The sequence below is a fragment of the Vulpes vulpes genome, chromosome 5, assembly GCF_048418805.1.
Source record: "Vulpes vulpes isolate BD-2025 chromosome 5, VulVul3, whole genome shotgun sequence".
Classification (NCBI taxonomy): Eukaryota; Metazoa; Chordata; class Mammalia; order Carnivora; family Canidae; genus Vulpes; species Vulpes vulpes.
In genome coordinates this window covers 43,926,458-43,953,127 of record NC_132784.1, presented here as the reverse complement: position 1 = coordinate 43,953,127, position 26,670 = coordinate 43,926,458, and the positions used below count along the sequence as shown (strand labels likewise).

Here is a 26,670-nt window from a genome sequence, read left to right as displayed (position 1 = left end):
CAAGCCGCTGAGCCAACTGGGCTGCCCCAAACCTCCAATTATCAAACATCTGCTCTTACCGTCCTGTGAAATGCATTTCTGCCCTTGGAAACTCCCAAACTCCTACCCCCTCCTTCATAGTTCAGCCTGACATGTATACCTCATTTTGCCTATCTTTGGAATTTTTATGTCCGTGTGGATTCCCCATATGTATGCATGTTAGATTTGCTTTTCTTTTGTTAATCTGTCTCATGTCAATTTGATTCTTAGTTCAGCTAGAAGGACCCTTGGAGGGGACAGGAGTTCTTGCTCCTTGAGAATATTATTTGTGTATTCCCAATCTTATTAAAGATTGAAAACCTCTTAGATTTCTCAGGAATTGTCCCTTTCTTCATATAGAAGTCTAGCACCTTGATTTAAAGGTGCTATTTTTTGGTGCTGTTTTTGCAGTTTTTTTTTTTTTTTTTTTTAATCTCTAGCACAGAACTAGGTATATAGGAGTTGGTAAGTATCTGAACTAAATGCATTCACTCACTTGCATAAACCATAATTTATGTTTCTTCCCATAAAGAATATAATAGCTCTAGAAACTTCCACAGTCTACAATGCTTATATTTTGTCACATGACAGAGACCAATTTATTGTGTTACTCACTCATTTCCATAGCAAGGACAGTGATATTATGCCAAGAAAACTCCTCCCGATCAAGGGGTCTTGCAGTCATCAGGGCACCTGTTGTAATGTCAACATAGAAGAATCTTCCAGGGTCACTGCTTCTGTCTATGGAATATCTGCAGAAACACAGATTAAGTACACTGTTTTATTTGAATAACTGTACCATGGCATATTACATGAGAGAACTGAGTGCATACTACGTGAAACATGGCTCAGCTAGTTCTGAGTTAAGGACACTTGGAAGACCACATTTGCTGTTTTATCATGTCCAGAAACAGTCCCCCAATAAAAACCCTCTAAAAAACACGAACACAAACTATTACTGCTTGAATTTCCTCATTCATAAAATGAAATAAAACAGGGTGCCAAATCCTTGGGGAAGTTTTAAACCAATTAAAGATGAATTCCAGCTGTTTACAGCTTAATACTGCCCTGAGGCTTTTGGGATATTCTGAATATCAACCCCTACATGTCTTAGTTCAAAACAAATTGTAGGGCAGCCCCGGTGGCTCAGCGGTTTAGCGCCGCCTTCAGCCCAGGGTGTGATCCTGGAGACCCGGGATGGAGTCCCACATCAGGCTCCCTGCATGGAGCCTGCTTCTCCCTCTGCTTGTGTCTCTGCCTCTCTCTCTGTTTCTCTCATGAATAAATAAATAAAATCTTAAAAAAAAAACCAAACGTATTCCTTTAAGTTTTGAAATATTAGATTGGAAATGGAAAAGGTATAGTTCAGTGGTTCCGAACCCTGTAATTCATATCACCTATTGAGAAGGAAAGATTTCCATCGGGTTCTTTGTAAATGTGCTAATGACTGACCTGCTGGCAAACAGTAATGGTATTTATTAGCTAAAGAGTCCTTTTATCCATGGAATATTTTTAGCAGGATGAACCAGGTTTGACTAGGTTGCTTAATGTAAATAAACTTGGAATTTATGAATTTATGGGGTACAGCTTGCTGGAAAATATCATGTGAGCCATGTAATTAATGGGGTATAAAAAGCAGATGTTCCATAACCAAAATGGCTCCTTTTTTGTTCAGGCGGTGTCCTTCACTGCCTGTATCTTTCATGTTCAATATGGTCCAACATGCATCCTTACATAGGAAAAGAAGGATGTTTACCTGATGGTTTTAGATCTCTCCAGGGACAGAATGCTTGCCTCATACTTTGCTGTTGTCTCTATCCTTTGAGTCATTATTTATTTTGGGCACTGGGTAAGAGCTACAGTTCCTGTTGAATCTAATTTGGCAGTCTAACTCTGTGTTCTCTCACCTGGTCCCCATTTTGGGAGATTCAGTAAGTGTGGAGGGAGATTCAGGCATCTGTATGTTTAAAATCCTCCATGGTATGTAGCCATGATTGAGAACCATTCTTGAGAATCTGTGTGAGTCCTTGGTAACATCCAGGAATTATAATAGTTGCCATTTGTGGAATACCAGATGTTTTATAGCTTCTTTTTAAAATTGTTATAAAATCTCTAAGAGGTAGATATTATCTCAGTGAGCAGAAAAGAAAACTAAGAGAAGTCACTTTTGTACAGTTAAACAGCTAATAATTTGCAGGGGTAACATATATATTTATATACGTGCATATAAAACTACTATAACATATTGGGTTCAAAATTCTATTTAAAGTTGTCAGGGATTGCAGCCTATATGTTAAAGTTGTTCAAACTAGGAAACTGCCATTTTGATGGGAGTAAGAAGTTTCTTTAGTGCATTATTTTTTAAATTGCAGGTTATGAAATCAATATGGTAGGTTATGACTAGTGTTGAAAGAAAATGAAATGGCACATATGCATGCCAGACTGTCACATTGCAGTAAGGGTAAATATTGATGGTACAGCTTTTGTTTCAAATATGAATAAGTGGGACGCCTGGGTGGCTCAGCGGTTGAGCATCTGCCTTTGGCCCAGGGAGTAATCCCAGGAACCAGTATCGAGTCCCATATCGGGCTCCTTGCAGGGAGCCTGCTTCTCCCTTGGCCTGTGTCTCTGCCTCTCTCTTTCTGTGTCTCTCATGAATAAATAAATAAAATCTTAAAAAAATCCCCAAATATGAACAAGTGTGTAGGTATATATATACATATATATAAACACAGACACATATGTAGTATATTCTTGTGTGTGTATAATTTGGTAAAATGTTTTGTTCCAAATATATATATTTTTTCTGTAGGGATTCAGGTTGGCCTTTCACAGAGGCGTTAAGGGAAAAGGTGACCACTAAGGCCTGGAGAAGTGGAATCATCTCAGTTATAATTCTCCACGAGTTGGGAAATTTAAGGAAGAACAGTAGTGCCATTCTCTGCTTGTGACCCATTTTAATAAACACTTACTGTAGCCACACATTGCTCTGTATATTTTACATTATATTGGCTCATGTAACAGGGTACGTTCCGTTATCTTGGTTTTATAGGTAAAGAGACGGAGTCCTGGATTGGTTATGTCATTTCCCAAGATTGGAATCAAGTCTAGGCAGGTTGGTTTCAAGTTCCTACTCCTAACTGCTGCTCCATGCTGCTTTATTGCACATGGAACTAATGCAATTGTTGAAGGAAACAAAGCCTTATCTCTTCTTGAAATAGACTAAGCCATGATGACAAACCATTGACTTCTTAGTAAAGAACAAAATTAATTTAAAATTAATTGGAGCATTTTTTTCCTAGGCATAATTAGTGATTTAGTTTTAAAGTTCACTGGCTATTTTAAGAGTTGAATTTATCTTTGGAAAAAAATACGGTCTTTTCTTTCAGCCAGCCATTCAGCCCATGGAGCTATAATCCTGATGGCAGCTCTCCAAGCTGTAGGCATGGTGTGGAGGGGAGAGGCAGCCCCTAGCCTCTATGATGAACCAGCTTTCTACACTCAGACGTACAGTGCCATAGCAAGTGTCGCAGATGGTATGGGAGGTGGTATGGGAGGTGGGACTAACCAACAGAACCCATGACAGTACTGCCTGGTGACACACTGAGAGGAAACACTGCAAGCTTGCCTTAGAGAAGCCTTCCTGATCTAGTGGAACCCCCTTCCGATTTCCCAAATCAGAAGTTACTGAACTGAGGCAGTAGAAGCATTCGCTACTCTGAGTGGGACGCTGGGCCAATTTTCAGGAGGCAGGAGAACAAATTAAAGGTGTAGATACAGATGGAAAATGAGGAAATTGGGACATACTAGTGAATTACGTAGGTGGTTTTCCTTTCTCTAACCATAATACTCCCACCAATTATGGGCAGAATAGGTATAATATTCACATACAGAACTGCCTTCAGTGAACAATAGCTAGTGTTTGTTGGGCTCCCTGCTTACTTGCTTGGCTGAGGACATACTCTGAATTTGTGAGCAATTTGAAGATGGGGTGTCATCGGCAGGCTTGCTAAATCCACACACACGTACTCTGGGAGGGCAGGCTGTTTCCCTACCAGCAGAAGCCTATTTCAGGTGCCAAATGATTCCATTTCCTGCTTTCCAGAAGTGCCTTGGGCATTTATTAAAAAGTTAGGAGATCCTAAATTGTTTAGGAGATACTAAACATGGTATTTTTCATGTATATGTAACTAAATCTGGAGATTTGGTTTTGGGATTTACTAGTGAATCATGACCAGTTTATATGCCTGAGCATGCCATAAAGTTTCTACAAAGGAGATTATGAAGGTCCTAATAATTTTTTTAAAAAGTTAAATGGCCTATCCATAACATTTTAACCTATGGTGATATATTGATTTTAGGGCAGTTTAATATGTGTTTTCTTTTTAGGAATATAAATCTCATTTATTTCTAATAAAAATGCAGAAGATGAATTAGATAGCCAAGCAGCATGTAACTTGCAAATTATTTTAAAAGAAAATAACTTTTATAGGAAAAATGAGGATAAAATGAGCAATTTGGGGAAAGATAACAGGACAGTAATTTCCAAATGGATTTATTAAATGATAGCCAGAGATTTGCCTTTTATGTGCTTTTCCCTCTGAGAATCCAGGACTCCTAATATATATCTGAGTCTAGGGACCATTCTTTATTCCTGTCAGACAATACAGAGTCAGGACCCCTCTATCTTGGCAATATGAATTCTCCTTTGCAACCAAAAGGCAGAAGGAGAATTATCCCCAGTTCTGATAGGAGGGATTCTTTCCCCCTCTGTCTGAATGATTATCTTGTTCTCTCCAGGCCTGTGACTGTCACCCTGTTCTGGCCAGTTTCTCTCTCAGGCCCTAGAGTTCTGCCCCAGAGTAAGCCCAGGAGACACTGCTCTCTACCTCTGGCCTATTCACTTGTGGATTCCTCCTGACTGGGATATATTGGAATAGAAAACTTCTCGATTGTGTGCCTCCCTGATGCAGACCAACTGATGATTTTCAAAGGCCAGTCATCTGAAGCAATATTTTCTGTTAGCCAGACAGGATTCCTTAATTTTGTGTGCCTCATTTTGCTTCATGGCAGGAGTGGATGTAGGCTTGTTGGTGTCTTGCTTTTATTTGTATGTCTGTCATGAGTTGATGACTTCAGTCTTGTATACTGCACATACACACTAGGGGTGTGTGTGTGTGTATGTGTTTTCTGACTGCATTCAGTCTCTTTTGCTTGTCACTTAGCAATGTAACTCCCAACAACTGTATTCCCAGTGCTTACCATGTGGAAATCCAGATTCAGAATCGGGAAAGAAGATGTAGAAGTATCTACTGGATATTTGATTGACTGTTTTAGAAATGGACTCTAAGTTTTTCAAGCTTATGCCTGTTTTATTTCTCTCCCTCCATAAAATTTTCCCCACAGTATCTTTTCCAACATGAACAGATGAACTAATTGATCAGAAGATATAAATATATTTTTCTTGGCTTCTGAAAATATGAATTTATAGAATCTGTTTCATTTATGTTACGGTTGTTTTGGGAATAATATGGTTTTACTAACTTCTTCCCTCCTATTATACATTTTAAAAGCTTAAGGTTGAAATATCATTTCTATAAAGTTGATATAGTTCATACTAGAAAGATTAGTTGACTTCTAAAAATCAAATATCAGAATTCAAACAAAATCATTTTAGCCATTTTAATGCCTGCAAATGTAAAATGTTTACTAGTTGGTTAGATGAAGCAGATTTTCCCCAGTAAAGTTATTCTCAGGAGAGAAGCATCCTTGTTAAACTGAAAAAGCATGTATTCATTAAATAGAAAGTAGCACTAGGTAAGGGAAGTATCCAATAGAAAAGGCATTTGATAAATTGGGGTGCATTTAAAATGTGTTATCTGTACTAAAGCCCCAGATCCATTTTTGCTATTTGGCTTTCAACAATTAATGTGACAGATGGCCCCCAAACAGCCTTGGAATCCTGATCTTTTGTGTCAAGCTTCAGAGGTTTGGCAGTTGCTCTGGAAGGTTGAGGTGTCAACCTATCAGCGGTTTGCACTTTGGCTCCAGAGTTGATAGAAGGAAATAGCCATGGCTGTAAGAGCAGCTCTCCTCCCTGCCTTGTTGGGGAAGCATCTTGATTGGAATCTTTAACTACAAAACCCTGTTTGGAGAGATTATTATGTAGGCTTGAAATATAAAGCTCTATCTAGCCATTCTGCAAGGCACTGAAGCCATTGACAGCAGGAATAGTTTCTATGTTCTTTTGTAGTATATGGAAATATATATATATATGTAGTAGAAAAATCAGAGGTTCATAAGAATTGAAAAAATGTGCAGTGATCACTTTTGTATTCATTAATAAGATTTGAAGGTTATTCTGTTTTGTTTTAAGTAGACTTCATGCCCCCCCAAGTGTGGAGCCCAGTGTGGGGCTTGAACTCACAATCCTGAGCTGAGACCAAGAGTTGTTGGACGCTTAACTGACTGAGCCACCCAGGCGCCCCAGGATTTGACAGTTTTTAACTTTTTTTGTGCTATGAGTCTGTATGTGCTTTATCGAATTGGGGATGTTTTGATCCTCCCATCCCTTCCCCCTCCTGGGATATTTGGCAATATGTGGGGACATTTTAAGTTGTTACAACTCAGGGAGTGCTACTGGCATTTAGTGGGTTGAGGCCAGAGATGCTGTTAAACATTGTACGATGCACAGGGCAGCCTGTCACAACAAAGAATCCATCCCAGAATGTCAATAGGGCTATGATTAAAAGTAAGGTAGGGGTGTGCGTGTGCGCGTGCACGTGTGTGTGTGTGTGTGTGTGTGTGTGTGTGGTGTGTGTATGTGAAGTATGCATGTGTTTTTTGCTGAACCAATTGGCAGTAAGTTGCAGACATGATACATTGCTTCTAAATAACATGAAAAAGCCATAATATTTAAACAAGAAGAACTAAAAAGGAGAGTCTTCAGAGATGGAAGAAGCAAAGGGAAAAAGTGCTAGTAAATTAGATACCAGGGGAGGGAAGATTCTGAGGCATAAGAAAGGTGAAATCTATGGAAAAACCTGATTGAGTTGTTGGTCACATCTGGGTCCTTGGCAGAAATGATCTGTATGGTTGTTCCAATCACTACATCCTCCGGAACCTCCACAAAATAAAAGCCTGGTTCAAAGATGGGGGGCTCATCCACATCTTCCACGCTGATGTGCACTGTTGTTGTGTCCTGAAATGGCCCTAGGTTCAGGAAACGCATCTCTAGGTGAGGATTGGCTCCTTCCACTTTTAAGGTGTAACTTTTCTTGCTTTCAAAGCTCAGGGGCTGAAAATTAAGGACAGAAAAATTGATTAGCCATGAGCATATATATCAAGGTTCTAAAGGGTCACCAATATTGATGGCTGGAAGGTAGACTCCCAACTTCACTAAAATGGTGGGAAAGAGGCAAAGGGAAAAACAAGGAACTTTTCCTTTGTTCCATAGTTGGTCTTTTTTTTTTTTTTTTTTTTAAGATTTTATGTATTTATTCATGAGAGAGACACACACAGAGAGAGGCAGAGTCATAGGCAGAAGGAAAAGCAGGCTCCCCGTGGGTAGCCCGAATCGGGGCTCAATCCCAGGACCACGGGATCATGACCTGAGGACCAAAGGCAGATGCTCAACCACTGAGGCACCCAGGTGCCCCAATAGTTCTTGGTCTTAAGGTCATTTTCAACAAATGGAGTAAAGAAGGTAAGGAATGTGGCTGGATACTTGAGAGAGGATGAAGGCAGCCAGTGTACTGGTCAGGAAATCCCATTACTTTGGGCAAGCTCTGCTTTACCTACCTGTTCTTTAGTCAGCTTAATCCCCGTATCATTAAACTGCTTGTTTACCTGAAAAGATGTCATGAGTACTAAGAGCTTGAGTTCAGTTTCAGAATATCTATACAACTGAGGCCTAGTCTTTTCCATCTTCTTCTTTAAAAATAATTCTTCGGTACAAAGGCAATAGTGATTTTTTTCAAGAAACTACCACAAGCACCTTAGAAGGGTTCTCAGAATAATGTGCTAGATTAGTGTTTGTGTATTAAGTTTACCATAGACACTCTCCTTTAAAAACCTCTTAAAGACCTAATCCAGTGCCTCATTTTCAGTGAAGAGATTGAGACAGAAGGCTGAGAATGTTGGGTTAAGCAGACTTGGCTACATAGTGTCAGAGTAGAAATGCTCTAGATTTTTAAATTCCTCACTCAGAGGTCATCCACAAACCTTTAACTTTGTCTATAAAATTCGATGTTATACATACAATTTTTTTGGTTGTCCCCGCCCCCCTTTTTAAAAATTCTATTCCTACCTTAAGAGTGTTTTATGTCAAAGTAAATACATTTTAGGGTAGAAAGTGAACTTCAGTGGTATCTCTTAAGACAATCCATTTATTATTTTTTTAAACTATTATTTTTTTTTAAGTTTCTAAGTGTTTTGAGCAATAATTACCTCAAAGCATCAACAGTAAAGAAGGATCATAGAAAGTTAGTTCTTTAAGATAATTACAGTGGTTAGTGAAGCAGTTATTAAAGCTTAAAAGTCACACGTCCACTTGGCAGCAACTTAAAGTTTTCTAACTAAATATTCACTGGCGATTTTTTTCATAAAATAAGCTGAATGTCAGCAAATTTTATGTTAGAGGCATGTGTCCATTTAATTAACCGCTTTGCTTTTGAGAAACAAGTAGAGGTTGCTTGCTTTTACTTCATTTTCAAATTCTAACACAGTTTTTTGTGCTGTTGCTGTTTGGTTATTATTTGTTTGCATTAGGTACACCCTGCATTATATTCCTTGTTTCGTGGAGTCAGCCATTCCCATTGGAACTAAGCAGCCATTTTACCAACTTCCTTGTCTCCCTAGTTTTTAGTCAAAAGGCAAGGTTTTAGGGGCGCCTAGCTGGTTTAGTCTGTAGAGCATGTGACTCTTAATCTCAGGATTGTGAGTTTGAGCCCCACATAGGGTGTAGAGATTACTTACAAAAAATAAATTAAAAATTAATTGAAGAAAAAAAGCAAGATCTTATTAATAGGGAAATCTGCCACCCAGATTATGATATGCTCGAAGTAATAGTTTCACTGATTTATACTTACTCTCTACATCTAGACATTCATTGTTTCCTGGTAAATTATATTATGTTCTCTTTAAATTCTTTCTTAAATATGGGTAATTCAAAGTGGGCACTGTTGTTTATGTTAGGCTTGAGCTAGGTAAAGTTTGGTTTCCCCTTAATTTTAAGTCATTTTTCTAATTTGGTGTAATTTTGTATTTGTTTTCTTTTTAAAATTAAGGTATAATTTACATACATTAAAATTCATCTTTTTTAGTATATATTTTGTAGGTTTTGACAGATTACATAGTCATGTTTCCATCATGATGAGATATAGAACATTTCTATCACTGCCATTACCCTTTGTCTTGTGCCCCTTTGTGGTAAGGTCCTCCCTACTGACAATCACTGACCTATGCTCTGTCCCTAGTATAAGAATGTCATTAGGGGGATCCCTGGGTGGCACAGCGGTTTAGCACCTGCCTTTGGCCCAGGGCGCGGTCCTGGAGACCCGAATCCAGTCCCACGTCAGGCTCCGGTGCATGGAGCCTGCTTCTCCCTCTGCCTGTGTCTCTGCTTCTCTCTCTCTCTCTCTCTCTCTCTCTGTGCGACTGTCATAAAAAACAAAACAAAACAAAAACAAAGCAAAACAAAAACATTAAAAAAAAGAATGTCATTAGGGGGCAGCCCCAGTGGCCCAGCGGTTTAGTACTGCCTTAGGCCTGAGATGTGATCCTGGAGACCCCGGATTGAGTCCCACGTTGGGCTCCCTGCATGGAGCCTACTTCTCCCTCTGCCTGTGTCTCTGCCTCTCTCTCTTTCTGTGTCGTCATGAATAAATAAATAAAATCTTAAAAAAAAAAAGTCATGTAAATGGAACCATTCAGTATATACTTTTTCGAATCTGGTTTCTTTCACCTGGCATGATGCATTTGAAATTCATCCATGTTGTTTTGTGAATGAATAGTTCATTCCTTTTTATTGCCAAGTTCTGTTTATTTTATGGGTGTACCACAATTTATTTATCTGTTCTCTACTAGAGGTACATTTGAGTTGTTTCCAGTTTCTGATGGTTATGAATAAAGCTGCCATGAACATCTGTATACAGATTTTTGTGTGAACGTAGGTTTTTATTTAATTTGGGAAAAATCTAGGAATGGGATTGCAGGATTGTATGATTAAGTATATTTTTAACTTTATAAGAAATTTCCAAACCAATTTTTAAAGTGGCTCTACCATGTTGCATTCCCACCAGCAATGTATGAAAGTTCTAGTTGCTCAATATCCTTGTCATTATTTGATTTCATCAGTTTTTCTGATTTTAGCCATCCTCGTGGGTATGAAGTGGTATCTCATTGGAGTTTGATTTGCATTTATGTATCTTCTTTAAGAGTTCATGTATTCTGTATTCAAATCCTTTATCAGACATATGTTTACAAATATTTTTTAACCAATCTGTGACTTAGTAGTGCTTTTGAAGAGAAACTCTTAATTTTGATGAAATCTTATCACTTTTTTTTTTTTTTTGGAAGGAAAGAACATTCCTTCTTTTTTTTTTTTAAGATTTAATTTATTTATTAGAGACAGAGAGAGAAAGAGAGAGAGAGGCAGAGGGAGAAGCAGGCTCCATGTAGGGAGCCTGACATGGGACTTGATCCCGGGACTCCAGGATCACGCTCTGGGCTGAAGGCGGCGCTAAACTGCTAAGCCACCAGGGCTGCCCTTATTTATCATTTTTTAAAAAAAGATTTATTCATTTGAGGGAGAGAGAGTGAGAGTTCATGAGCAGGGAGGGAAGGGCAGAGGGAGAAGCAGACTTCCTGCTGAGCAGGAAGCCCAATGCAGGGCTCAGTCCCAGGACACTAGGATCATGACCTGAGCCAAAGGCAGATGCCCAACTGACTGGGTCACCCATGTGCATTATTTATCACTTTCTTACTGGGATTTTGGTGTTGTATCTAAGAAATCTTTGCTTTATAAGGATCACAAAGATTTTCTTCCATGTTTCCTTCTAGGAATTGTATAGTTTTAGTTTATTACATTTAGGTAAGTATGTAATCCATTTTGAATGTGTTTTTGTGAGGTGTGAAGTGGGTTTTTTTGCATATGGATATCCAGTTTTTCAACACTATTTGTTGAAGAGATAAAGTGAGTTTTTAATTATTAAACGTTTTTTAAAAATAAGTTACCTAGTGCCTAGTGATGATTACTTAAGATTATTGTCTCTCTCACTTAAATAATTTTATTATTTATTTATTTATTTTTAAATTTTTTTTTAAATTTATTTATGATAGTCACACACAGAGAGAGAGAGGCAGAGACACAGGCAGAGGGAGAAGCAGGCTCCATGCAGGGAGCCTGACGTGGGATTCGATCCCGGGTCTCCAGGATCGCGCCCTGGGCCAAAGGCAGGCACCAAACCGCTGCGCCACCCAGGGATCCCCTAATTTTATTATTTAAAATTGAAAGAATACATTGTCCTTTTTTTTTTTTTTTTTTTAGAATACATTGTCCTAAATACTCTAAGTGTTAAGTTGCTCACAATTGAAATTCGAGTTTAACTTTTTTCTCGTGAAATGTTTTTTTGTACTTACTTTTTAACATCAAGAAATTGTTTCCATAGTCATAATAGTAAAGCCAAGAATGGTAATCTCAAAACCTAAGTTCCAAATTCCAGAAATTTCCCAAAGTTAGAGCACATAATAACATATAACGAATATATTCTTGAAAATTGAGTCACAAAAAACTGTGGCACAAAATAGTAACACAGCTTCTTTAAGCAGAATTAATTATTCCTTCCTCTGTTCCCATAGCACTTTGTCATACTTACATTATGGTTCTTTTTATTCCATTTTACAGATGTTTCATTGTTGGTCCCTTTCACCAGACTCAAGGGTAAAGGCTATGAATTAGATTTTTATTCCCCAGTGCCTACCAAGGATCTAAAACCCAAAAGGCAGCAAAAAAAATGTTCTATTGAGTAGTGTAAAAAAGTTTTTCAGTACAGGTATTAATAGTACTTGTTGGGTGATAATATATACAGATTTTATGTTACAATATTTCAGTGATTTTAAGGTGTGCATCTTTTCATATTTTGGCATTTTGGAAATCCGTTGCTTCTCCATTAATTGATGGCATCTTAAAATTGCTTTAGGCCCACCAGGAAATAGGATGCATGCATTTCAGTTGAGTTCTCCACATTGTGGATACTACATGTGTTGAACTTCATTGCCTTTTAAAATGTCTTCAGAAAGATTGTACTATGATTTGACATTGAAACAAAAATTGTGTGGGCAGAATGGCATGGAAACAACAGCAGGAAGTAAATTTGGTATTAGTGAAGCACATATGTCTGTGTCAACAAGAGCTTTTTCAAAAACTATAAACTAAGGAAGAAGAAGGCATTGTATCATTTAAATTGCAAGATTTTTTTTTCTTCTTTTTAAAAGCAGTATATAAAATAGTGATGTGATTTACATTTCACAGGCATCTTAGATTTGCTCTTTGTGGACTACCTAAGAAGGAAATGGACTCAAAACAATTGTTTGTTGTATCCTGGGAGATGGAAGACATGCTGAAGATTGGAGTATGGTGTAACAGCATGCTCATCTAGAATAAAGAGCAATTTGAAAAATATGTGTTTCAAGTTATCTTTCAAGCATTTAAGTTAAGAGACTGAAAATCAATTGATTGATTACTTAAAAGCCAAAAAGACCCAAGGTACTGGGTAGTAATCAGTGTGGTTTATGAAGACCCAATTCTATCAATTCAACTTAATTTTTCTTTTTGAAAAAGTATGTGCTTTTTAGATGAATAATAGGGCTTAGGGAAATAAATCAAAAGCCGAACTTCTGTTTCAATTTTATATGACATTATTAATGACAAAGTAGAAGATGGGTGTGGATCAGGCATCTGAGTGAATGTTGTTCCAAAAGTATAGACTGAGCAGTCAATAGCCTCTAAAGTATTTATTATATTTGACTTGTCCATCTCCCAACGTATTGACCTCTTTTTTAATTCCATTTTCTGTCACTTCCTAAATTCAGAAGAGAAATCCAAATGACCTTGGCAAAACTGATGTCTGTTTTGATTAAACATGGATATAGTTTTAGTAATAACAATGAAAGACAGCAGTGTATCTTAGGAGCTTAATCTTTTCTTCACATAAGGGAGCTGGAGAAACAACACTTTGAGGTTCCTTTCAAATACAAAATTGTAATAGTTAATGTTTTTAAAAATAAATGGCTTGTAATAAGGTCTAAGCTATATTCTAATAATTTGACATAAATTAGTATTATTTAGAATTATGTTATTTTAAGATACAAGATAAAATTGAAAATATATTGAGAATCCCAAAAGCTCTTTTTCTGATTGCTTAATTGTTTTAAAGAAAATTTTTTTTTTAAAAGAAAATTTTTATGTTAAGCAATAATTATCCTAAGCTTTGAGCAAATATTTACCTTGTTCACAGTTATTAGTCATGATAGGCAGTGTATTATTAACTGCTTACTTGGGGCATATCATGCATAGGGGAATGTTCTCAATCCTATATACCAAATTGGTATTATTATTTCTAATCATCTTTTATATTTCTTTTTTTTATCTTTTATATTTCTAACATGTTATTAACTCTCAAGGAATGAAAATAAAATAAGAAACTGTAATATTTAAATTATATTCAGATGTATTTGATGATTATGAAGTTAATATCAGCATTTTACACTGCTTTGAGGTCATTGTGTGCTGGTTATGAAGATTTCTCGGTGAAATGCTGAATATATCTGTTCTTTTGCTGCATTTGTATATTGCTTAAGTGAATATAGGACAAATGTATGTGAACTCTTCCCTTCAAAAGCAGTGTTAATTAAGCTCTGTGGAACAGCATATAGTAGTTATTAAGCACATTAACTTGTGCCCCATTCTAAGTTATGACCGTTGCTTTCGTCAAGATCATTGGTGATCTTCATGTTCCTAAAGTCTGTGGTCAGTTTTCAGGGTTCTTACATGAGCTTCAGTAGCATTTGTCTTCCCTTCTCCTGGAGATGGTTTTTCATGCCTTCCAGGACACCACACTCCCTGGATTTTCTTCCTGTTTCCCTGCTCTCCCCTTCTTAGTCTCCCTTTCTTATCCTTGCTCTTCTCTCTGACCTCTTCATGTTGGGGTGCTGCGGGGCTTATTTCACTATCTTCTCTATCTATGCCCAGGCCCTTGGAATTTTCTTGTATTTTCTTGTGTTTGTTTTAAGATACAACTGCAGGGCAGCCCTGGTGGTGCAGTGGTTTAGCACTGCCTGCAGCCCGGGGTGTGATCCTGGAGACCTGGGATCGAGTCCCACGTCGGGCTTCCTGCATGGAGCCTGCTTCTCTCTCTGCCTCTCTCTCTCTCTCTCTCTCTCTCTCTGCATAAATAAATAAATAAATAAATAAATAAATCTTTAAAAAAAATAAGATACAACTGCATCTTAAAGGCTGCATATCATTTATATGCTTGCGACTCCCAAATTTTATATTTCCAGCTTTCTTCCAGAACTCTTCTCCAAACTCCGTACTCCTATAGCCAGCAGCGTGACACATCTCCACTTGGGTAACACGTCCAGAACTTAATCCAGGATTTGCCACCACCTGCCACCTTCTCTACCTGCAGACTCTCCCATCTCAAGTACAGGCAGCTTTGTCCTTGTTGCTCAGTTGACTTCTCTCTTTCTTTCACATCCTCATCCAATCTGTTAGGAAATCCTCTTGATTCTACTTTCAAAATGTATCTAGATTCTGATCACTTCTCACTATCTCCATTCCTACTACCCTAGACCAAGCCTCCATCATCTACCTAGATTATTGCAGTAGTCTCCCGGCAGGTCTGCATGTTCCCATCCTTGCTCCCCTCTTATGGGAATTCCTTTCTCAACACAGCCGACACAGTAATTATTTTATAATGAAAGTCCAGTTCTGTCATGTATGTTTTATTTTTTTAATTTTTTAAAAAGCATTTATTTATTTTATGGAGAGAGAGAGTGAGAGCATGAGCAGGGAGTGGGAGGGGTATAGGGAAAGGTAGGGAAGCAGACTCCCTGCTGACCATGGAGCCCAATGTGGGCTCCATCTCATGACCCTGAGATCTGACCCTCAGATCATGACCCTGAGCCAAAATCAAGAGTTGGACGCTTAACAGATGGAACCACCCATGTGCTCCCTATTATTTATGTTTTAAAGCCTTCCAGTTCTCCACTTCACTCAGAGGAAGAAGTACTTACAGCAGCCTATAAGATCCTATGCCTTTGACTTCCTTGTTACTTTTCTTCTTTCATCTCCTGCTGGTCTTCCCCTCCACTCAACCTTCTCAGCCCCCATGTTGCTTTTGAAACAAACTTGGCAGAGCCCTGTCTTTGGGCCTTGGCACTGGTTGTCCCTTTGCCTGGAACACTTTCCCTCAATATCTCCATGCACATTCCCCTATCTTCTGGGCTGCATGTACAGTTCTCCCTGAAAGTCACTTGTAGGGTACCTCCCAGGGTTGTGCATTGTCAGCCTGCCCAGCTCTGTGCTGTGACTCTATCCACTTTACATTTTTGTATGAATGTCACTTCTCTGTAAAGCCAACCCCAAGCACCCAGTTTAAATTCAAAGTCATGTTGACTTTTCTAATACCACTTTTGTTCTGTTTTACTCCTCCCCATCCTAGCATGTAATGCTTTCTAGTATATTACTTTGTTGATTTACTTGCTGTTTTTTTTTTTTTAAAGATTTTATTTACTTATGAGAGATACAGAAAGAGGCAGAGACAGGAGAAGCAGGCTGCATGCAAGGAGCCCAATGTGGGACTTGATCCTGGGACTCTGGGATCATGCCCTGAGGCGAAGGCAGACACTCAACCACTGAGCCACCCAGGCTTCCAATTTACTTGCTATTTTGATTGTCTTCCTCCCCTTACTAGAATGTAAGCTCCATGAAAGTAGATGTTTTTGGTTATTTTATTTACTCTTTAACATTAAATGCCTAGAATATAATACCTGGCACATAGGTAGATGCTCAACAAATATTTGTTGAATGAATAATTTAAAATATCTTGGGTTTTTAGATGTATTTAAAATAGAGGAGAAAGAAGATTAAATCAAGGAATTTTTAAATTTCTTCACATATATTTACTAGGATGTTAAAACTTCAGTGTTTCAAGGTTTTATCTTCCACCCTAATATATCTATATGTGCTTTGTGCCACAGAAAATATTGTTAGCTTATATTCAGAAAACTTGGTGATTTATGAAGCAAAGGAGTTTCAAGTGATACTACCACTCAGCAGTTATGTTTGATAAAGCTTTTCCAAGTCTAATTAGCATCTATGGATCTTCCAGTGGCAATTAAAAAAATCTTTGCATGTTATTTATTGATTCATAAATAATAATATAGATTGTTTTATTGTTATTTATGGAATATTATGGTAAAAATGAGTTATTCAACTGCAAATATTGATCAAGTCATTAACATCATTAGTGAATTAAGCTACTATAGTTTTTTAAGTGGTTAAGTAGTGAGCTAGGAGAAAGGACATATAAACATTTTTATCGTGATCTGGTACCCTCTCTGTAAAATGATGGCACAGCCAATGTTACATGTAAGCAAAAGGAAAAAGAGTTGTTTTTTTCTTTTAAGAAGTGGAAAGAATGTTTATCAGAGGATTTGAAGCTGTATGTATTAATAGCACAACAGCCCTTCCTAACATCTCATATATATTCAGAGCCTCCATTAACATGATTTGGAAAGAGGAGTTGGATTACCTTCTTCACAGTTATGATGCCAACTTGGAAATTGGGATCTGTGTTAATGTCAAAGGCATCTGCACCATCTCCATCCACAATGGTATATTTCATCTCTGCATTGATTCCTTCATCCAAGTCCTTGGCAAACACTCTACCCACGGTGGAGCTAACTGGCGCCGATTCCAGCACACTCATCTGATAATGTTCTGTGAAGAAAGGTCAGAACAGGCATTTTTGTAATCTGTTACTATAAAAAATACCACAATATCAAATCATATCAGGCATGCCGGTCAAGACATCTTTCTCGTTCAAGAATTAAAACTTGAGTTTTACAGAGAAACTGAGACCCCAAAAGGCTGAGCAAACAGTATGAAGTCTTATCCTATATGGTTATTTGATAAGGATGGGCCAAGATAGTTTGACCTAATCCTAAGACTAGAACAAGATAAAAACAAAAATATTTCTTATTTCCATGAATCTACCCTCAGTGTGGAAGGAGTTACCTCGCTTTCCAATCTTTCAGTCCCTCCTAATGGACTGTTGCCTCAAATGTTAATTCTTTCTGAGGAAGAAAAAAGCATTGTGATTGCAAAGTACACATTTATTCTGTTCAAACTTGAGATACCGACATTTTCCTTCGTGGCCAGGCCAGTGTTTGGAGTTTCTACCCCAGTGGCCACCTGCCCAAATTTAACAGTGATCAGTGATCTATGAAGGAGGGACAGCTGCAGAGAGCAAGCTCCCACCAGCTCCATGTGTTGTCCATCAGTGGTGTGTCCTTACCCTTGGCTCTGCCTACTGGAAACCTCTGTTGTTTCTTGTTATCTTTTTTCAGAACAGAATACCCAAAAGTTCTCACAAATGTAAGAATCTCAGAGTTGGTAATGTTCTCCTTTTCAGATTCACAATTAAATTTAGTTCCTTTTGTCTCCACCGAGTTATGTCTTTGCTAACTTACCTTCTCTGGGGCTCAGCTTTTTGACATTCTTCTTCATTTTGTCAATCAAAATGTGACTGACTAACGAAGAAAATCACACAATCACATTTTCAATATGTTCATGGTCTCTTTTATTCTAATACGTATTTCAAGCTATAGGGGAGCCTGGGATGTGAGGGCTTGAGTTTCACAAAGATTTGGGGAGGTTGACAGCACCCAACCAGCTCACAGCACCCTCCCTTGCACAGGAGAAGAAATAATGCCTGTTCTTTGCCAGTATGAGTCAGGAAATTGCTAATGTCTGTATTAAAGCTGGCAGGTACTTGGATTTCATAATCTCCTTCCATTCTCTACCAAAGTTAATGGATTAGACTTTGCTATTGCAGAACTTTTGGGAAAAACCAGGAAAGCTATTTGTTCTGTGTTTAAATAAGCATTTACATAAAATTTCTACACATGATGCATTATATTAGAAAGAAATAGCCTGAGATCTTGATATTCCATTATATTTGGTTTAGTTAAAGGTAACTGAACTTGTTCAATAAAAAAATAATAGGAGTGTCATTTTGCCAACATCCCATAATCAGTTATGGTAATATTTATAGAAAGGAAGGAAAATTGAATTTTTAAAATGAGCAGTCAGAAGATTATAAGGCAGAGAGTTTATCCAAGATAAGTTTATGAAATAGGTCATTGAAACTTTGTTTTAGCAAACAGATGGGAAAACATTTAATGGTGAGGTGAAGACAATTTTTTATTTTTATTTTTTAAAGATTTTATCTATTTATTCATGAGAGACACAGAGAGAGTCAGAGACACAGGCAGAGGGGGAAGCAGGCTCCCTGCAGGAAGCCCGATCCGGGACTCCAGGATCACGCCCTGAGCCAAAGGCGGACTCTCAACTGCTGAGCCACTCAGACATCCCTAAAGACGATTTTTTAAAAGTCCAAAATAGTTTAACAACTTTAGAGGGAACAGAGATAATATGCAAAGAATGCTTTCAGGCAGATTATTTTTATCATTTAGATTTTGTCTTCTGTGCAGCATAGTCCATGCTTTTGTGCTATGCCAGATTGTCCATTATTTTGAAAAAGTGGCAACTCAAAATGTTTGCTTTGGATTGAATGTTAAGATGTTGGTTTGTGGGGGCAAGACGAAAACCCTGGTTATCATTGTGTTGTGTTATGCTGTTGTAAAGTTGTCATGTTGGGAGTGATAGGACTTTAAGGCAGTTTGTCTAAATCCATATACTTATGAGCTATATAATAACTTGCTTCTTTTGCCCTTTCTGTCTTCATCAAAGATATTGTCAGTGTCAAATTTAAAAAGCCAAATAAGGTAGTTCAAGGATCTTCAAGAATCTATAGTCTACAATGTGTGCAATGTGAGCCATTCATGAAGTAATAAAGATAAAGAACCCACAGAAAGTAAGAAACCAGTCCACATGGCATTTCACAAACTGTGCCATGAAACATTGCCATTCTGTACCGTAGAACCTATTAACTTAGTAGTATACTTGGTTGCACCACTTGTGAAATACTTATCTAGTATCTGCCTTTTTGTTTCATGAAATATCATGGGGTCTTTGTTTATACCAGTTGTAAGGGAATATTTGAACTTCCTTCCTGTCTTTACATAGATAAAAGAGATGACTCACTTGGTCAGGTATACTCAAAATATAGCTGTTAACCTGATGGTCTGGCTTGACTCTGTTTTTAGTTTCTTTTCTTTTCTTCTTCTTTTTTTTTTTTTGACCTGATATTCCTGGTCAAGTCTTTCACCTGGAATTGTGTTTGCTATTTTCATTTCTCCCAACTGCTCCCTTGAGACATCTGATTCTCAAACTCACATCTCCATTCCTGGGCTCCATTCCACAGTATAGCTATATATCTCCACCTTCCTTAAGGATATTCAATCATTGTTCTGCTGTCACTTTGTCTTCAAATCTGAATTTGTCTTTCTCCTTCCCTGCCACGAGTTCCATTATGTATCCTCTATTTCTATTAGTACTACAATTCTTCTCCCTGTCACCCAGACTTAAAACATCATAGTCATCTTTGACTCCACCCTCTGCTTTGGTTTCTTCAGCCAAGAAATCAGGAGGCAGAAATCCATGTTTTCTGATTTGTCCCACTGCACTCCTTCTGCTGCTACTTAAGTCCTTATCAGTTCAAATCTTGACCATTCTGAAAGCCTCCCTGATGGATTCCCCAGCATCTAGTTTCCACTCCTGCCAACCCATCTTGTACATGGCTATCAGGTTAGCCTTCCTTTATGTTTCTGTCTTGCTCAAAAACTTTTCAGGGACTTCCTTTAGAAATAAAACACATTTGGGACACCTGAGTGGCTCAGTGGTTGAGCGGCTGCCAACTCAGGGCATGATCCTGGGGTCCTGGGGTCCTGGGGTCCTGGGATCAAGTCCTACATCGGGCTCCCTGCAAGGAGCCTGCTTCTCCCTCTGCCTGTGTCTCTGCCTCTCTCTCTGTGTCTTTCAGGAATAAATAAATAAAACCTTTACACAACAAACAACTGCTCTCTATGCCATACCAACTGCTCTCTATGCCATACCAAGATGGTGCCTGAAGCAAACATTTTTTTTTTCTTTTCTTTTTTTTTTTTTTAGCAAACATTTTTTTTAATTTTTTTTTTTTTTATTTATTTATGATAGTCACAGAGAGAGAGAGAGAGAGGCAGAGACACAGGCGGAGGGAGAAGCAGGCTCCATGCACCGGGAGCCTGATGTGGGATTCGATCCCGGGTCTCCAGGATCGCGCCCTGGGCCAAAGGCAGGCGCCAAACCGCTGCGCCACCCAGGGATCCCCATTTTTTTAATTAATAAATGCCTTCCCCCTTCTGGAATGTTTTCCTTTTTTCCTATTTAAATCTTTTATATTCTTTAGTCCCCATTAGTTAGTGTCCTCCTTTGACACTGTCTTCATTCATCATAGCTTATGGTGGATATTTCATTCTGCACTACTAAAGTGGTCTGCACTACTAAAGTGGTACAGCAAATGCTACTTCTTGGCTAACTTTTGAGGAGTTAGAAATGTACTCCCCAGCTGGATTTTAAGCTGCACAGGGACTAGGTTTCAAGCATTTTGTATCCCTCATGCCCAGGGCCATTAGAAAGCAGATGGTTGGTACTCTTGTGAATTCACTGGATAAGGTAGTCAGATGTGGGCCACTCTGTATTCACCTCCAGTTTGGCTTGGTCTGTATGTGTGTTCTCAGCAGGCCAGTATCGTCTCCTAGGGGACAAACATCGGTTTGGGGCAGAGGAGATAGGAACAAAAAGCTTAGATGCTACGGTAGTTTGTGGCCCTCTAAAGTTAAGCCCTACCTAACAAAATCTTATTCCTTAGAATTTAGTTTTATGTGGTGGTGTGGCGGGTATGTCAATCAAGAAAAAAAGAAGTCTGAAAGAGCTCCAGAGAGAGGCGATAATGAAAACAAGTGAGAAACACTGGTCCAGTGCTTTGGGATGTTGGGACCCAGAAGAGAAGTGGTTATGTGAGAATTACGTGATAAATATAGGAAGGAGACCCATGGATAGTTGAACTTAGAGAGTAACTCAGGCTGGTCTTTTTCTTCCACTTTGGTAATAGGTACATCTGTCTGGCCTTAGATCTGTTCTCTGGTTGGGTACTCACTCTGGGGAAAGCGGGGTGGGTTGTCATTGACATCCGAGAGGGTGATGTTGACTGTGGTGGTCCCAGCTAATCCTCCAAGCTGCCCTCCCATGTCCTTAGCTTGGATAATCACTTCGTAGTATTCTTTGGCTTCTCTGTCCATGTTCATGAGTGCTGTCCTAATGACACCTGCAGGATAGAAGAGACTTTTTAAAAACAAAACCACAGATTCAGTGTTTAGGATTGGCTTCTAGGTTTCTCCCTTGTGCATTTGTAAATAGCTAGAGTCGAGATGCACATCATCTGTATTTTACCAAACTCGAGGTCAGAATTCTAGCTTCAAAACAGCGCTGCGCTTAAACAAATTGTGAGTAAACATTATTCCAGCAGGAGGAGCTGGGGGCCCATTTTCTTTGGCAACATTACTGCCAGAGAACAGAAGGTGGCGGCAGTGGTTCTCAAACAGAGTTAGGGACTTGGAGTCTGGGCCGAATTCAAGGGTCTCTGTTGTACCAAAGAAAACTGGGGCTCCAGGTCCTGAAAACAAAGCCCATAGGTCTGCAAATCTGTGATTTTAGATAATTCTCTTTCAGCTCGCTCGCTCTTCAGACCCTAGAGCCCTTGTGGTGTGTATGACTTTTCTTTAGGCAGCTCACTTCTAGTCTTGCTTTTTTCCTGCCTCCCCGGTACCTATAAGCAGGATTAGAATTCTGATTTGATTTTCCTTTTGTTATATATTCATTCAGTTTTGTTATATGCTGCTTACTTCTGTGCTTCACTGATTTCCATGAGCTGGGACATTAAAGCTGCTCTGTTGAGTTGTTCATTTTTGACATGCATAAGGGAGGAACTCCCTCAGACAGTAAGTAGCAGAATCACAGTGTGATGATATGGTTGCATTCAAGAAGAGGGGTCTAAATCAAAATCTAGTGAAATGTGTTGTTTTGATCCTGCCGAGGATCTTCTGTAATGTTTTATCTCCCTTTTAGTCCACCTACGTGGAAAAGTTGACTTCTCTGCACTCCAGGCAAAGATTAAAGGCTTGTTTATTACAAGTTTATAGCATGACCCTTGGCTAAATAGACCTTTTGCATGCAAAGAGAAGAGATTGAGAACCACAAACCTGTCTCCAGTTTACTCTTATACTGTATATAGTGCATTATAGTAACAACATTCTAAAGTGAAATATGCAGCATTTTCCTTTTTAAAATGCCCTAGAGGCACGGAAATAACTACCTTTTCATGTATTTTTTTTTTTAATTAATTTTTATTGGTGTTCAATTTACCAACATACAGAAAAACACCCAGTGCTCATCCCGTCAAGTGTCCACCTCAGTGTATTTTTGACCTTAACACTAAAGATGCCCCCTGGGAGCTGTCAAAATAATGTAAGGTTCCTCTTAGGATATAAAGGACACATTACCCTCTTCCTGTCTGTGTTTTTCTTTCCTGTGGGCATCTCCCCACCCTGCCACCCCCCTTTTGTAGAATTGTTAAAGTTACTGTTTTCTAGAAGTCCCTCACTGCAACCTTTTTTCTTTCCTCTTGCTAATTTACACTCCCTTACTTTCCCGCTTTTATGACATAATTTTCTGAATGGCTGGTTCCCTTAGGACTTTTGGGAGAAAAAAATTCTATCAGGTTGCTAATAGAAATGTATTTTTTCTCTTTTAGATGGAGAGGTGACTTTCAGTTTTAACCCCATTTTAGGTCTTCTGAATGGCTGGTTCCCTTAGGACTTTTGGGAAAAAAAAATTCTATCAGGTTGCTAATAGAAATGTATCTTTTCTCTTTTAGATGGAGAGGTGACTTTGAGTGTTAACCCCATTTTAGGTCTTCAGTTTTCTTGTATGTAAAATGGGAATAACAGTAACTCCCATGTATTTCACAGGTACATAAGAAAGGCTCCAATATGGTAATGTCTATGAAAGTATTTTAAAAGGAAAGAAGATTGGCACAAGTGCAGGATAGTAATGATAAAACATAAATTCTGAAGTCAAAGCTCTCAGGTAAAACTGGAAAGAAACAAAACAAAAAGAGAAAACCAAACTTCTGTCAGTTTCTCCTGTTTGCCACATTCCTCCTTGCCCGTCCAGTTCTTTATGCTGTCCTCTCTGTGAGAGCTTCCCACTCAGAACCTGCCTTTTGGGGGGCCACATCGCATGCCCTACACTCTTTACCTCTTCAGCAAAGTATTTGTGTCCCAGCATCCCTTTATTCTGACTGTGTTCTATACTTAGTATAGGGTGGTTCAGTGGAAGAACATCAGACCAGAAGTCAAGGAACATATCTACAAATAGAAGCACTTTGTTAGATTGCAATTCCCAATTTCCTTATCTGTTAAGTGACTGGTAATGGACTGAATGATTCCCCTAAGGCTCCTCATAGTTCCAAAATCAATGATCCTAGTCCTCTAGGGAGTCCACGTTAACATGTCAATCCTCTCAGGTCTTCTTGGAGTGATAAAAGACAGTCCCTGGGAATAAATTCAACTGTAGTAGTGATTGAAGGCTCGTAAGGATGCACCTTTGTATAGGCAGGCCTTTTGGCCTCTCCAGCCAGACTCCATACACTGTCTCTACATAGTGCTGCTCTTACCCACCAGGGCAGTGCTAGTTTGCTGTCTTAATCCTAAAACTTGTAACAATCTTCTTGAACTAATACAGTCCCTAGAGAGTCCTTGAAAAGGATAGTTGGGTTTGTCATAAGTAGCAGTTATGAATTAGTAGGGAATAAAGCAACCGCCTCTGACGGCATACATAAAATACCTGTTTTGGAGTCCACAGAGAAATACGGCTGGCCCTGGAGAATGCTGTACACTACCCGGGCACTGTTGCCGTAGGTTGGATCATCAGCATCTGTGGCTGTCACCTGGATAACTGAGGTCCCTGAGGAAGAGAGATGGTGGAAACCTGTTCAAGTTGAACTGCTAAAGGCTGGAAGCAATTCTGAATAGGCAATCTTAAAACATTTCTAATTGTTGTTTTTGCTTCCTTGGGAGAACCCTTTTTGAGGTCAAGCTTCCATAGCTCCTAACTTGTGCCTCTCTAGTGAGATAGGAGTTATTGTGTTTTAAATTCTTAGTAACCAGTAAGAACAACACAGCCTTTGGGTTCTTCATTGCTCTTTTTGATAATACCAGAATGCTTCTCCCTTATGAGTCAGACATTTATCTATCTGTTATCCTCTACTAAGAATCAGAGCTGAATAACAATGCTAGGCTTATTATGACTATTATTTTTTAGTATATCTGATTTCAGTGTCTAAGAAGTTTCCTGCCTAAGGACTTGGTTGTCATTTTTGGTGCAGTTTTAAAATTTGTGAGCGGTTCTGCACATTCTTTCTTTATATATAAGAGGGGAGGGTCTTCTGTAGAACTGCTGTCTGTGAGAATCAGTGACTCTCCTCCTTACCCACTGGTGACATTTCTGGCACAGTGGCGACATAAGGTCCATCCAGGAACTTGGGCTCATTGTCATTGATGTCTTGGATTTTGATGATGAACTCTGACTCCGGCTCCATCGGTCTGCCTGTCCGCCTGTCTAGGGCTTGAGCCCTTAAAGTGTACTGGGCCCTTTCCTCCCGATCAAGCCTCTGAATGGCATGGATGTCTCCAGTGGTGTCGTCGATGGTAAACACGACACCTGCACCTTCTCCTGAGAGGATGTATTTGATGGATCCATCTCCCCTATCCATGTCTGAATGAAGCTGGGGGAAAAAAAACAAACCCTGAAATCTCATTATGGATATGAACAGGTGTTGGAAATAGATTGATTTTCAGTTTGGTCCAAACTCATGACCTTCTTTCAAACAGGAAGAATTGTTTTTCACTCAAATGTTTAAAATGTTGTTCTACAAAGAATTAACATACATTGAACATGATTGTATCAAAGACCAAATATAGACTGATGAATAAGTAAATTTATTCCACATCACATTCAGTATCCTGCACTTACTACTATATTTTTAGGTTCCTTTCCCTGTGAATTATAAAAAACGGGAGTTCTGGAAATGAGAAATAGGAGCAGGTCTAATGAGGAGCCTAGCATTTCCACTTTAAAAATATGGACAAACTTTAACATTTTAAAATAAGTATTTGAGAAAAACTAATGAACTACTTAATAAATAGGTTATGGCCACTGTACTGGGTGTTAAATGACCTCCAAGGACTCCTGCAACTCTGATTCTGTGGTCCCTATTCAGTAATTTCCTTCAGTAGGGCTGTGTATGAGTGCCTATGTTTCGGGTGTCAGAATGCATTTAACGGCTGGTTGTTGGTATTTGCATCAGTGTATCTCTCTTTGGTGGGACCAGTTCCTGGGCTTGTAATTGAAATCACTCAAATATATATGTGGATAGTTGAGTTAGGGACATGCTTTTATCTGCCCATCCAACTATATTTTCTTCCAAATTACTTTGTAATGAATGTTGTACTCTCAAAAGGAGTCCAGGGCACTATTTCCATTTAAGGCCTAGAAATACATTTCTGCATCTCTAATTACAGATAATGTTCTATGGCAAGAATCCTGAAATTTTTTTTCATCAAATAAGTAACAGTTTCTCTCTAAAGTGGGTTTTAGCGCTTTGCATAGTTCAGAGTTTCGTTTACAGAACAGGTAACCAGTGTTAGGCTTAGGTTAGTGAGACAGATGTATCTGGCCTACAATGCAATGTCAGTTATAAATTGAGGGCCTTTGACAAAGTATTGAATGTTTATTACTCTCAAATTTCTGATCTTATAAATGTGGAGAACACCATTAATACTTACTTTGAAGGGTTGTTGGGATCATTAGAAATTAATGTATGTAAAGCACCTAGTACAGCGTCTCTCCCATAATAGGAACAGTATAAATGGGGCCGATTATGATGATGATAATAATGATGATGATATGCATAAAGAAAGGGGTATTAACATGCCCGTCCATAAAGAAAGGGGTATTAACATGCCCATCTCTTCTCTGCTCCCTTCAACCCTTCAGGAGTGTAGCAGAGATGGTACAAACAACCTGTTGGCTTTTTTATTATGCATGGTATAATGGTGAAAGCTGCAGAAGACTGCCTGAAGCATTGCTAGGACAGTGTTACTCTGAGGATTAAATGGCACAGACTCCGAGAGGACACCTGAAAATGTATTCACAACATCCTCAGACAAGGATGGGTTTTGGAGGTTGTGGCTGGCTTTCAGTTGATCTCACATTGACTCATGGCCAAATCACGCAGGTAGCGATTTTGCTGCCTAGAGGAATTCAGCTGTGTCTTATCTAGAGAGGAGAAATAAGAGAATTAA

General features: G+C 38.7%; 1 protein-coding gene across 8 annotated transcripts in view; it reads right to left on the bottom strand.

The window, feature by feature from the left end:
• CDH20 (cadherin 20) overlaps nucleotides 1–26,670 on the bottom strand; it is a 205,800-nt gene that overhangs the window by 21,489 nt on the left and 157,641 nt on the right. For all 8 annotated transcript variants that reach the window (XM_072758026.1, XM_072758019.1, XM_072758020.1 and 5 more), the window contains 6 exons: nucleotides 24,797–25,091; nucleotides 24,152–24,271; nucleotides 21,405–21,572; nucleotides 16,836–17,023; nucleotides 7,062–7,315; nucleotides 634–770 (listed from right to left, as the gene is read on the bottom strand). In XM_072758026.1, the coding sequence (XP_072614127.1) occupies nucleotides 634–770; nucleotides 7,062–7,315; nucleotides 16,836–17,023; nucleotides 21,405–21,572; nucleotides 24,152–24,271; nucleotides 24,797–25,091 (1,162 nt within the window). The remainder of the gene's footprint in view (nucleotides 1–633; nucleotides 771–7,061; nucleotides 7,316–16,835; nucleotides 17,024–21,404; nucleotides 21,573–24,151; nucleotides 24,272–24,796; nucleotides 25,092–26,670) is intronic.